This window comes from Nylanderia fulva, unplaced genomic scaffold (genome assembly GCF_048542155.1).
Source record: "Nylanderia fulva isolate GAGA-0341 unplaced genomic scaffold, ASM4854215v1 Scaffold188, whole genome shotgun sequence".
NCBI lineage: Eukaryota > Metazoa > Arthropoda > Insecta > Hymenoptera > Formicidae > Nylanderia > Nylanderia fulva.
In genome coordinates this window covers 208,991-222,778 of record NW_028190140.1, presented here as the reverse complement: position 1 = coordinate 222,778, position 13,788 = coordinate 208,991, and the positions used below count along the sequence as shown (strand labels likewise).

Here is a 13,788-nt window from a genome sequence, read left to right as displayed (position 1 = left end):
CAGATAAGCTTATCTATGTTTATAAACAAAAGATAAACAATATCTATTACAAAGGACTGCCGACAATCGGGGGGGGGAGGGGGGGGTTGCGTTTCTTCTCTTCATACGTTTATGTTTATAAACAAAAGATAAACAATATCTATTACAAAAGGGCTGCCGACAATGGGGGGGGGGTTGCGTTTCTTCTCTTCATACGTTTATGTTTATAAACAAAAAATAAACAATATCTATTACAAAAGGGCTGCCGACAATCAAGGGGGGGGTTGCGTTTCTTCTCCTCATACGTTATCTGTATATTTCTAAGAAATATAATCAAATTTTAAGAAGGGCCACCGCTTGGCATGCGCCGACAATCAAGGGGGTTGCGTTTTTTCCCCCATACGTTATCTGTATATTTCTAAGAAATATCAGCGGGTAAAGTTTCAGGGCGAACAAGTTGCTGCCTGCAACCTCACCGCTTGCGGCCTGCGACAAGTTTTTGCATGGGATTGTATATCACCCTCGCGGTACCTCCCCAATAAGCGACGGTTCTTTATTGTTTATCTTAGGAAGAAATACCAGCGCCGATAACCAGCGGCTGCAGGAATTTATAAACAAAACAAGCGCCGAAAATTTACGTCATCTAAATTTTTCTCGTTCGTACGTTGACGAACAAAGGGTTGATTGGGATATATAACGAGGACCGATGCCGCTGCCGGGCCATAGTACCACTGGCGAGCGCACGCTCTCTTCATTCAAGATGTTTGTCATGCTATCAAGTGCTTCCGACATTCTCAGTTTAAGTGCCGAACAGTTACAATATATTCCGAAGATTGTTTTACTACAAAAGTGCGGATATTTCGTAGAGCATTTGTGGGACAACGTATGCAGCGAATGTCAGCGAAAATAGGCTGAGGTTAAAAGTGTGAAAAAGTGCCAGACATAAAAAAATGGAGAACATTGAGCGCGACCTGTTGGAGCGTTCCCGCCAAGTCGGCACCTTGGGCGAATATTTCGGATGGCTGCAAGAGTGCGAAGAATTTATCGAAGAGCTGGAAGAACGCAGCCGTGCCAAGCGTCCGCGTCTCTCGATTGGACATAGGCAATCTCTCGTGGCGAGAATAGCGCGACTCGAGGGTGCGAAGGTGCGCTTGCAGAGACAGTATGTCGGTGAATCCATGTTTAGTGGTGGATCCATACCTAGTGGCAGCGGCGGCGGCAATAACGCGCAAAGACTCGTTTGGCGCGAGATCGATACGGCGTTCGATAGCCGTATACTTACCGGTGCGGTAATTAACGTCGACTATATCGAACCGCGTCAGTTTTTGGAAAATGCAGCAGACATTGTAGTCGAGAACGTGGAGAATGTGCTGCAGAGGCACATCAGTGTAAAAGTGAACACTGTTTTCAACGGCGAATTTGTGTCCGGTGACAAGCGTGCCAATAAAAGTATCAATACGAGAAACTTTGAACTCTTTTGCACGTCCGATGTACGCGAATGGTACGAGCGCCGCGTAATCGAGCCCACGCTAGCATCGCTAGAAGAGTTCCAGGAACGCGATAGCGGCTGGGCATTGTCGCGGATAATAGATTTGACAGTAAATATCAACAAGTATAATCCTCTGCGCGCTGGATGCCATGTCAAATTACCGCAAAAAATTATGGTAAAAAGTTCGGTTGTTAATGTGCTATCAGCGGACAATGCGTGTTTCGCATGGTCAGTGGTAGCCGCTCTGTACCCCGCTGAAAGACATATGAAACGAGAATCCTCCTATCCGCATTACACCACAGTGCTGAATCTCCAAAACATTGAGTTTCCAGTGACTGTGAATCAAATTAAAAAATTCGAACTTGCAAACGACATCTCCGTAAACGTGTACATCATCGACAACGAGAACATTGTCCCGCTACGTCTTTCGGAAAAAAAGAAGGACAGACACGTCAATCTGCTGTACGTGGAAGACGAAAACAGCGTCGGGCATTTTGTTTTGATAAAAAATCTGTCTCGCCTCGTGAGCTCGCAACTGAGCAAAAAGAAATGTAAAAAATTTATATGCGATCGGTAAGTATATATATATTTATTACACGTAAATTATATTTTAATTAAATTTTCATTAAATTTTTTATTTTTTACAGATGCCTACATTATTTCGGAGCGGTGGATAAATTGCAGGCGCATATGGAAGATTGTGGGAAATTGAACGACTGCGCTATTCGGTTGCCGAGCGACAAGGACAAGTGGCTCAGCTTCGACAACTACACGAGGAAGGAGCGGCTGCCGTTTGTAGTGTACGCCGACCTCGAGTGTGTTTTGGCAAAGACCGAAGATGCCAAAAATTATCAACACCATCAAGTGTTCAGCATCGCGTACTATGTACAGTGTTCGTACGACAGTTCGTTGTCCACATACAATTCCCACCGTAGTGTCGATTGCGTCGCATGGTTCGCCGAACAGCTTAAAAATTTAGCAATCCGCGTAAAAAATATTTTAACAACCAATGTCCCCATGGTAAATTTAACGCCTGACAAGTGGTTAAAATTTCGCACCGCGACACATTGTCACATTTGTGAAAAACCGTTTGACGAAGACGATACACGCGTCCGTGATCATTGCCACCTCACCGGGCGGTACAGAGGTCCTGCGCATTCAAATTGTAACTTAAATTACAAAGAATCATTTTGTATCCCTATAGTCTTTCACAATCTGTCTGGTTACGACGCACATTTTATTATCGAGGACATAGCCACAGCGTTCGAAGGGGAAATCGAATTACTGCCGATAACAAAGGAAAAATACATTTCATTCTCGAAGACTGTTAGATTGACACAAGATAATAATTCAAAAAATTATATTAAATTACGCTTTATCGATTCGTACAAGTTTCTCAGCGCTAGTCTCGACAAATTAGCGTCATTTTTGGATAAAGATAAACCAAAAATTTTACATTCGGAATATCGAAATTTAACTAGTGAAAAATTCAATTTATTGACACGGAAGGGCGTCTTTCCGTACGAATACATTGACTGCGTGGACAGATTACAAGACACATGTTTACCGCCGCGCGACTCATTTTACAGTTCCTTAACCGGCGACACAGTATCCGAGAGTGATTACGCGCACGCCGAGACCGTTTGGAGCCGATTCTCCCTTCGAACGCTAGGCGAATATAGCGATTTATATTTAAAAATTGATGTCTTGTTATTGGCCAATATATTTGAGAATTTTCGCGATAGTTGTATAAAAAGTTACGGACTCGATCCCGCGTATTATTATACTCTCCCCGGATATACATGGGACGCCATGTTAAAACATACGAATATAAAATTTGAATTATTAACAGACATTGACATGGTAATGTTTGTCGAACGAGGTATACGCGGCGGCCTTAGTCAATGTTCAAGTCGATACGCACAGGCAAATAACAAGTACATGCAATCATACGATCCATCGAAACCCTCATCGTACCTCATGTATTTTGATGTAAATAATTTGTACGGATGGGCAATGTGTCAACCATTGCCATATGCCGATTTTCGGTGGGTCGATGATATATCGAATTTTGACGTATCATCTATCGCGTTCGATTCACTTATAAGCTATGTTCTCGAAGTAGATTTAGAGTATCCGCAGCATCTTCATGACGCGCACATTAACCTACCGTTTTGCCCGACGCGCGATAAGCCGCCCGGCAAGCGGGAGTATAAACTCCTAGCAACGCTTTGCGATAAGAAGCGCTACGTAATACACTATCGTAATCTGCAGCAGTGCACGCGCCACGGGCTACGCATAACAAAAATATATCGCATACTACAATTCACGCAGTCAGCGTGGCTCCAAAAATACATCGAACTCAACACACAGTTTAGAACACGAGCGAAAAACGATTTTGAAAAAAATTTATATAAATTGATGAATAACGCGGTATTCGGCAAGACGATGGAAAATGTGCGCAATCATATGGATGTAAAATTATTAACAAAATGGGACGGACGGTACGGTGCGGAGGCAATGATCGCTAAACCAAATTTTCATAGTACAAGCATATTTTCGGAAAAATTAGTTGCCATAGAATTACGCAAACTCGAAGTTAAATTCTACAACCCAATCTACGTCGGCATGTGCATACTCGACGTATCAAAAGTATGTCTTTATGAATTTCACCACGAATACATGTCACCGCTCTATCGTGACAATTGTAGAGTAATGTACACCGACACGGATAGTTTAATATATCAAATTAAATGTCAGGATGTCTATGAAAATTTGAAACGCGACATCGCTCGATTCGATACCAGCGATTACGCTGCGAATAATGCGTACGGTATACCGCTCGCAAATAAAAAGGTGCCGGGTCTGATGAAAGATGAGAATAACGGCGCGATAATGACCGAATTCGTCGGGCTTAGAGCAAAAATGTATGCTTTGCGGGTGGATGGTAAAAAGGACACTAAAAAGGCAAAAGGTGTCAAAAGTAACGTCGTAGCGCGTAGTATAACATTCGACGATTATACACGCTGTCTTAATGACGAGATTGAAATGACGCGTCAACAGTCATGTATAAGATCGAAATTGCATAAAGTGTATACCATCAGCGAGACGAAAATTGCTCTAAGTCCCTACGACGACAAGCGGTATGTCGTACCTGATTCGACCGACACCTTGCCGTGGGGACATTATCGAATACCATTGTAAATAAATTATATTGTAAGGACGTATTAATAAGAATTATATATATTTTGTTATATATTTCATATATTTCATATATGTTATACAATATATATTATGTTATACAATGATTGAATAAAATACATTAAATAACATTGTTTTTATGTATCCAAGGGTTGTGCAAACTGTCGAATCCCAGCCATTTCACATAAACCTCGTCACCCCTCCTGCGCAGTATTTTCTCCACGAGGTACACATCCGGATAATTTGCGCGATGCAGCTCATGCTCGTAAAACGCTCCAGCGATAGATGTCTTGCGATAATCCTCGAGTAGATATGTTACGGGATTAGTATGCTGCACTTTAACAATCTTAAACACCTCGGTTGTCCAATTTGGCGTGTATCCCTTCTCGAAAAGTTGTTTGTACTTGCTGACGCGTACCTGATCACCTACTTTGAACTTTGCCGAACCCGCGATTTTTACACGATTGTACACGGTAGCCAAGAGTCTTTCGGCGATTGCAGGGGTAACGTCGGCGGGTCGCATACCAATCGTTCGATGCTTGCGTCCGTTGTAATCTGATACGAGACGTGGCAGCATGTCGAACCACTTGTAAGTACCATTCAGCGTAAACATCTTCCACATATCGTTCTTTAGTGTGCGATTGAATCGCTCGACGACCGACGCCTTCAATATCGAATATGTAGAATAGTGATTATTGTCATGTCTTTGCATAAGTCGTTGCACATCAGCGTTGTAAAATTCCTTTCCGTTATCGGTTTGCATGTTTTTCGGGCATCTCTTGCTATCCCGAATTATCTTGGCGATTGCGTCAGCTGTCTCGCTTCCTCCTTTACTCTTGAGTGGTACAGCCCACGCATACTTGCTCAACACATCGATGATGGTGAGTATGTAGTGGTAACCTCTGTTGAAACGGGAGTATGGACGCATCTCGACAATGTCGGCTTGCCACAAATCATCGTATCCTCGCACTATGACATGTCTTCGAGGGAAATTTTTTCTCGCTGACGCGTGCAACTCGTTTACCAACTGCCGTCTCTCCAAACTATGTTGCTCGTTGTTATTTTCACTATTCATTCTCGTTCTTTCGGGTTCTTTCGGGTGCCTCGTTGTTTCGGGTTCGTACCTCGTTGTTTCGGGTTAAATTCTCGTTGTTTCGGGTTCTTTCGGGTTCGTGCCTCGTTGTTTCGGGTTCTTTCGGGTTAAATTCTCGTTGTTTCGGGTTCGTGCCTTGTTCTTTTGGGTTAAATTCTCGTTCTTTTGTGTTTTTTCGGGTTCGTGCCTCGTTGTTTCAGGTTAAGTTCTCGTTGTTTCGGTTACTTGCGGGTTAAATTCTCGTTCTTTCGGGTTCGTGCCTCGTTGTTTCGGGTTCGTGCCCCGTTGTTTCGGGTTCTTTCACGTTCGTTCACTCACGTCCTTGGCCTATTCGAAAATCGTTCCTGACTCGATCACAGCCTCGTCCCAAGTCGTTTCTGATCCGTTCGTAGCCCGCCTTGGCCCGTTCGCAGCCGTCCCTGACCTGTTCGCAACCCTTACTGAGTTGTTGATAGCCTTGTATGTAACATTTAAGGACTTGTTCGTAGCCTCGTTCGCAACCCTGTTTGACATGATCGTAACCTCGATCGTAGCGGTCGCGTTCACCACCGTTTCCAGGTCGTTCACTGCTGCTTCCGGGCCGTTCACTGCTGCTTCCAGGTCGGTCACTGATGCCACTCATTGTTGTTTGGTAGCACGCTGATAATCCTTCGTAGCTGTTCAACAATTGTTTGCAACCACTCGAGAATCCTTTCTAGACGTTTCACAACTGTTTGATAGACGTTTCTGAGCCAACCGCTCATTAGATGTCTGAGGTAGTGTTTGGCGCACGCAGAAGCTCTTTTATCGCAGTTTCCAACGCTCGTACATCCTTCTCTAACGCAGCCAGCTTCTCATCTGACTCTTTCTGTTGGATCATCAATGTTTTAAAGCACTCTTCCAGGTACAATTTGTTGACGACATCGGTATCCGCCTCAGGTTGCGCTACACGGCGAATCTTGCGCGATCTCGCGTCATAATCTGTAGCGACGCGATGCAGAGCGTTTTTGCGCACGCATTTTCTAATCAATCTATACCATTGATCGTTTGTGCCAGGGGTTGCATCATTTCTCCTTTCGAATAATCCAAATTTATTGATAGACATTTTTTTTCAATGCTTTGTAAAGTGTCATACGATGAATAGATTGTCGGGAACCTTGTTTAATTTATAATAATGCCCGCTTCCCGCAGTTCCTCGATAATCGACAAGATCTCGTTGTCATGCGCGTTGTTGCCAGCTTGGTGCGAAGCATCGAGCAATCGTAGGCGATCCACTAGCTCGTTGGGGTCGTCCCAGTGCATGTAATCAATCTTATTGTTGGTTAGCGTCATAGCGCGAGGCATTCCCATGCCAGATTTTGGGTCGTCCGATTCCACCCGCGTCAACGGTGCGATTATATATTTGTACTTGTCCCCCTTGCTACTCTTCACACGGCCTTGCACATCAAAATTGCGTTTATGCGCATTTGTCGCCAATAATATATGATTGTATTTTTGCAAATCATCCTCCTGGTAATCAGGTCTTTTCTTGAAGATCAACTCGTACAATCCGGGCGTTCCAATGTACCGCGTGTCGCCTATGATTATATTGTCATCTTTGTCAATCGCGAATCGCTTGTTTCCAATGCGCATTTCATTCTCGTCGAAATAGACTCCGTATACATTATTAATTTCTTTCTTCTTATCAGCACCGAGGAGAGCGTCCATATACTTTTGTCCTAATGGCCCCCAATCCTTTCGCATCATTTGTCGACCTTCCGACAATCTTAACCAGTGTCGAAGGGATATTTCGGGCGGGTTACGCGTGGTTTCGAAAACATTTTCGTCTACGAGTGTTTTGGGTATCACAGGTTGTGCATTTTTCGGTGTAGATGTTGTTGGCAATGAAGCGTCCAATGGCTTCGATATATCATATTTTCTCTTTTTCAATTCCTCCTCCTCCTCCTCTTTATATCGCTTGATGGTTTTATGTTTTCTTTTTTTCGGTGTTTCCCCCTCATACCGTGTCTCGATCTTCACACCGTCGTCGTCGTCGTCGGTGTTAGGCTCGTTTTTCACCGAAATCGTTGCGTTGTCGACAATCTTTTGTAGCGGCTCGATAATAGGTTTAAAGTGAGTCTTGACGGCGATGTCATCATCGATCTTTCCGGTCTTCAGAGCGCGGTGTTTCTTGCAGATCGATTCGGCCGTCTTCGCAATCTCCTTGGCAACCTTTTCACGCTCGCGAATATTATCAGCCATGTCGGCAGCACTCTCTCTAGACTTTCTCTCGACTGGGAGGATTGTTGGCGACGAGTAATGGCTCTGCGGTATCGCGAACTCGTTAAATCCTTTTCTGTATCGCCCGTTCGAAAGCGAGCTGTCCTTGTCTATCACTATAAATCCATACTTTTGTTGCCAACATGTACGACATAAATTACTGAAATCCTCATACGACATGTCGGTATTCACGTGATCGTTGTACACGTGCTTCAAATTGGTGGCGTCCTGTTTAAACAGGATTAGCAGGTTCGCGTTGTCGCGTATAAGATGCTTCGGTATTCTCGCGTATGTCTGACAGAGATAGAAGCAGTCGATGTTCGAGTGGCGCCCCATTGAGAAGTACTCTCTTATCGTATCTTGCTTGTCGCATGCCACGTCATCAAAGACAAAAATTGAATTTGGATAAGCCTCGCTCGGTGGAATGACGTCACTGTTATTTGAGAATGTAAAGTAGCCGATTTTGTCAATCGGCGTCAATAAATCTTCCAAATAGCGATATTTCCGCTGTTGCAGCGATTTAGAGTACACGTACACGTTCTCGAAACGCACACCGTGCGGACTTTCCAGCAGGCTTATCAACACGTTGGTTTTACCGCAGTTTGAGGGGCCGCAAACGATCGCGCGTATAGTTGTCGGTAGCATCGTACCGTGTTTGCGCACACCTTCGTTCACGCTGCAGCGTACTCTGTCGTCGTAATTCATCACTCGTATCGTCAGAGGTTGTTGCACGAATTTCATTTTCTCACTCCCGATTTGACCTCCAACGTCCGCCTATTTATAGCTGCGCAGACTCGCGCTTTGCTCAGTATCGTCTAGAGATTGCAACGGATGTCAACGAAAATAGGCACAGGTCTATTAAATCGTGCGATAAACGCACTTCCGGTCGAGCTTCATATCCCCGGCTATCAATTTTGCGGCGGACAATTTTGCCCGGGAACTCGTTTGGAAAAGCGATTGGCTAGAGATGATCAAGGTGTCAACCCATTGGACGCGGCGTGCCGTGAACACGATATAGCGTACTCTCGGAGCAGCGAACTTGCCGAGAGACACGCGGCGGATAAGGTACTCGCCGAGAAAGCGAAAACTCGCATCGTCGCGAAAGACTCGAGTCTCGGTGAGAGAGCCGCGGCCACAGTTGTCTGGACAGCGATGAAGGCCAAGACGAAGCTCGGCATGGGCTTAAAAACGAAAAAGAGGAAGACGAAGAAGAGGGTACTTTCGGCAGCGAAACGAGGCGGATTTTTGCCGATTTTACCAATGCTGGGCGCGCTCGGATCCCTGGTTGGCGGAGCGGCTGGCGTAGCAAAAGCGGTAAACGACAGAAAAGCCGCGCAACGTCAGTTGCAAGAGATACTACGCCACAATCGCGCCATGGAAGGCCGCGGACTGTATCTCGCCCCTTACAAATATGGACGAGGAGCGAAGAAAAAAAAAAAAACGTCAAAAAAACGTTAAAAATGCCGAAAGGTGTAACTACAAATGTGCAATTGCTACAACTTGCAAAACGTATGCACATTCCATACTTTAGAGGTGTATTTATGCGCAATAATTTACCGATAAATGGCGCGCGAGAAAATGAGAGTGGTATCGTTAATCTAGACAGTACAGACAGTCCTGGCACTCATTGGGTGGCGTATGCTAAAAGAGGAAATCGCGCAATCTATTTCGACAGTTTTGGCAATCTTCCACAAATCTCCACAAATCGAACATGGCGATTAATATTATCAACGTGAACATTATCCGCATAGAGTGTAACGTGACCGCGGGTGCATACAGCAACGATAAACTCGTTCACACGATACACGAATTTTCACCGAGGGTACCACCAGGATATAAGATATCGGAAACGCCGGCGCAGATCATTTACCTGCCGGTCTTCGTACGGAGCATTACTGATTTAGTGTTACGCGTTACTGATCAGGAGGGACGATTGCTCGATTTTCGCGGTGAAGAGATAACAATCAGATTGCACGTACGACGGCGGGCCACCCTCGTGCGACGGGATGCTCGTGTTGAATAAAGACACGAAGAACACAATCAGACCAGCAGCAACATCATTCGCTAATATCAAATCAACTACGAAGAAGAGACTCACCTCGTCAAACGTTGCGTTTTTACAATCTTTGAGATTTGCGGTGCGCGCCATCTGAACAATGACTGAGATTCTCAACATCGAGGAAGAGCCAGTCTTTGACGATCGCATCGTCAAGATTGAGACTCACACATACAACCCGTTTGCCAACACAACATTTGGATACAGCGACGAGATAAGAATACCCATACAACAACAGGATTTATATACATTGCCGTATGAGAGTTTCCTCTACATCGAGGGTGAACTAAGGATAAATCATCCAGTTGAGGGATCCAATGTGATGCTAAGAAATAATTGCGTCGCATTCATGTTTGACGAAATTTGCTATGAGCTCGATGGTGTGGAGATTGATCGCAACAGGAATGTGGGAATAACAAGTCTGCTGAAAAACTATGTAACAATGTCATCCGATAGAAGCGTGATTATGCGAAATGCTGGCTGGGATAGCCCGACTACTGTGAATGGATACTTTAATTTTTGTGTGCCGCTGCACATGTTGCTGGGATTTTGCGAGGATTACAAACGCGTTGTTATTAATGCGCGTCATGAGTTGATCCTAATACGAGCGCGCAACGACAATAATTGCCTGTATGGAGATTCTGCACTGGAGCCTGTGATCAACATATTCAAGATACAATGGCGAATGCCACACGTGTTGTTGAGCGAGATTAAGAAGCTGTCGATGCTGCGCGCTCTGGAAAGCGGACCTTACCTCAGCATGGGTTTCCGCTCGTGGGATCTATACAAATTTCCGCTATTGCAGCGTACGACCAAACATTCGTGGGCCATTAAGACCGCAACTCAACTGGAGAAGCCGCGATATGTAATTTTTGCTCTGCAGACGGGGCGTAAAAATGTCATGTCCGAAAATACGAGTCGATTCGACAACTGTAAATTAACCAACGTGAAACTCTATCTGAACTCGGAATGTTATCCGTACGACGACATGAATCTGGATTTCGATAGAAACAGATGGTCGATTCTGTATGACACGTATGCGCGTTTCTGCAAAAATTATTACGGATATGAGTATCTCGAGCCGAGCCTCACCAGTCACACGGTTTTTACAAAACGGTCCGTTTGTGATTATCGATTGTTCTCGACAAAACGAATCGGTCAAGAGCGCAACGGTGAATGTGAGATTGGAATTTGAGTGTAAGGAGAATATACCTAATAATACCACTGCGTACTGCCTCATCATGCACGATCGCGTGATCCAGTACAACCCGTTGACCAACGTTGTGCGCATAATCACCTAAAAAATGTTTACACAAATACGCGTGTGAAAGAGGGGGAGGAGGATACATAATCAAGATGATGTGAGATGTCTGATGTTAGTGAAGTAATACCTCTCGACTGACTCACATCGAAGAGATCATGTCTGCACCAACGTTTGTCGATCTGCAAGGATTTATCCTGAATAAACGATTTATCGTAAAGGAAGCGGCAATCCTGAGAAGAGGATATATCCTGTCGCACTATTTCTTCGCATGCCCTGTGCCATGGAGCGTGCTTATAAAGTCGGAAAGGCGTCAGGCCTCGTGGCTAACTCAACATCATCACAGCTTACAATGGGAGGATGGAAATGTTCCATACGGCATGGCTCAGCGCTTGATTACGGCAGCTATCGTTGGCATAAATGAGCAAGAAGACGATGAAGAGTCCTCTCTTGTGTATGTAAAAGGACTCGAAAAGCGAGAATGGCTGGCCGAAATAATGGACGATGCGAGCAGCGGTTTCACCATTGAGACCTTGGATGCCATATATGAAGATGTACCTGCATTAAATAAGTTAGATCCCACATATACTCTACGGTGTAATAAACATGTAAAAAATTGCGCGTTACAAAATGTATTTAAATTATTTAATTGGTGGTCGGCCGCAAAATCCAGGCTTGGATCCGACGATCATCCGTTTTTTGAATAAACATATTATTTACATACTATTTTCTTTGTTATTTCTCTCCCTCACCAGATATATATATTTCTAAGAATTTGTTTTACCCTTTCTCCTAATATTTTAAATATTTCTTTTTGTTCCCCTCCAGATATATATTTCTAAGAATTCCTTTTTCCTAATATTTAATTTTACCCCCACTACTTTTAAAAATTTCTCACGTAATCGTATTTCTAAGAATTTCTTTTACCCCCACTACTTTTAATAATTTGTCTTTCCCTCCAGATATATTTCTAAGAATCCCCTTCTCCTAATATTTTAAATATTTCTCTTTGTTCTTTCCCTCCAGATATATTTCTAAGTATCCCCTTCTCCTAATATTTTAAAAATGACCGTTACTCGATTATTAGTACCTTATTATACAATCAGTCTTTTGTCGACTGTTCTGACTGGTGGTTCACTTTTTAATACCCTCGAGAAAAATATTCTGCACCAAAAAAGCAGCAGCATGAATTACTACATGCCGAGACATGAAGAAACGTGCGAGAAGAAATGCGACGAGTAAGTATAACTTTTTCTATTTTATATATTTTATATTTTTCTATTTTTATATTTTTTATGAGTTATAATTTCTTTTTTTCCTAATTTAGTATTAATTTCTTTTTCCTAATTTTTTACAGCGTTTCGCTGGAGACTCGTGCGGTTCGTATACTTGGAAGACAATACGCATTGACGGCCACGGAATTCAAATTCCTCGAAATCGGCATCAGAGTGGATCCGCCGAGTTACGTGGAGATTGCCATAGGAGATCATCGGGGAAAACAGCTAATACTATCTCTCGAAACGTGGAAAGGACTCTACGAGCAACGCCACGCTATTCACAATTACCTGAACAATGACTCTCCCAACAACGATGTGTATAACTTCATAAGTGTCGGACCGCTAACAGTACGTTTTCACAAGATAAACGACACCAAGCTCATAAGTCTCGAATCGGCGGACGTGCGCATGATGATGATCGAATCGACGTTACGTCAGTATGTTCGAGCTCGATTCATGCATCGAAATAATGTTCGATCGATTGACGAGGCTCATCGCAACGGTTGATATCAAACATACGCAATTCTCCAATATTGCATCCACTGTAACGAATGCGAGAGAATTGCCGAATGCGATACGCGCTAGCAACGCCTTCGACATGCACCAACTTGTCGATTGCGAGCTGGTGGCTTTAGTTTTTAATATGTAATAAAACTTTATATATAATTATGTATTAAATATAAGACAAATAAATACTTATATGTATATCATGGTGTACTTTATTTGCGCGCCACCTGTTACATACTTTGCGAGAGAGCAACCACTAGAATAGAAAGAGACAGCGCGCGAGAGAGAAATCGGATGTGGCGGCGAGAGAGAGAGATTCGGCGGCTCGCGGCGAGAGAGAGACGGCGAATTAAGACGCGAGAGAGAGAAAGAAGACGGGCTGCAGCGAGAGACGTACGCGAGAGAGAAAAAGAGACATACGAGTTTTGAGAGAGAGAGAAAGAAGACGGTCTGCAGCGAGAGACGTACGCGAGAGAGAGAAAAAGAGACATACGAGTTTTGAGAGAGACGGCAAAATAAGACGCGAGAGAGAAAGAAGACGCGCGAGAGAAAGAAGACGGGCTGCAGCGAGAGACGTACGCGAGAGAGAAAAAGAGACATACGAGTTTTGAGAGAGAGAAAAAGAAGACGGTCTGCAGCGAGAGACGTACGCGAGAGAGAAAAAGAGACATACGAGTTTTGAGAGAG

At 44.0% G+C, this 13,788-nt stretch overlaps 3 protein-coding genes across 3 annotated transcripts; 2 read left to right on the top strand and 1 right to left on the bottom strand.

The window, feature by feature from the left end:
• The first annotated feature begins 929 nt into the window (after nt 1-929).
• Nucleotides 930-2,045, top strand: LOC146723551 (uncharacterized). Its single transcript, XM_085481643.1, has one exon. The coding sequence runs from the start codon at nt 930-932 to the stop codon at nt 2,043-2,045; it is 1,116 nt and encodes a 371-aa protein (XP_085337769.1).
• A 2,035-nt stretch (nt 2,046-4,080) lies between these two features.
• LOC146723550 (uncharacterized) lies at nt 4,081-4,694 on the top strand. Its single transcript, XM_085481634.1, has one exon. It carries the CDS (start codon nt 4,097-4,099, stop codon nt 4,670-4,672), a length of 576 nt encoding a protein of 191 aa, XP_085337760.1. The 5' UTR covers nt 4,081-4,096; the 3' UTR covers nt 4,673-4,694.
• Nucleotides 4,695-6,896: 2,202 nt separating this feature from the next.
• On the bottom strand, nt 6,897-7,982 carry LOC146723549 (uncharacterized). Its single transcript, XM_085481642.1, has 2 exons — nt 7,763-7,982; nt 6,897-7,567 (listed from the first exon to the last, which is right to left on the bottom strand). The coding sequence occupies exons 1-2, from the start codon at nt 7,980-7,982 to the stop codon at nt 6,903-6,905; spliced, it is 885 nt and encodes a 294-aa protein (XP_085337768.1). The 3' UTR covers nt 6,897-6,902.
• Between the last annotated feature and the right edge of the window lie 5,806 nt (nt 7,983-13,788).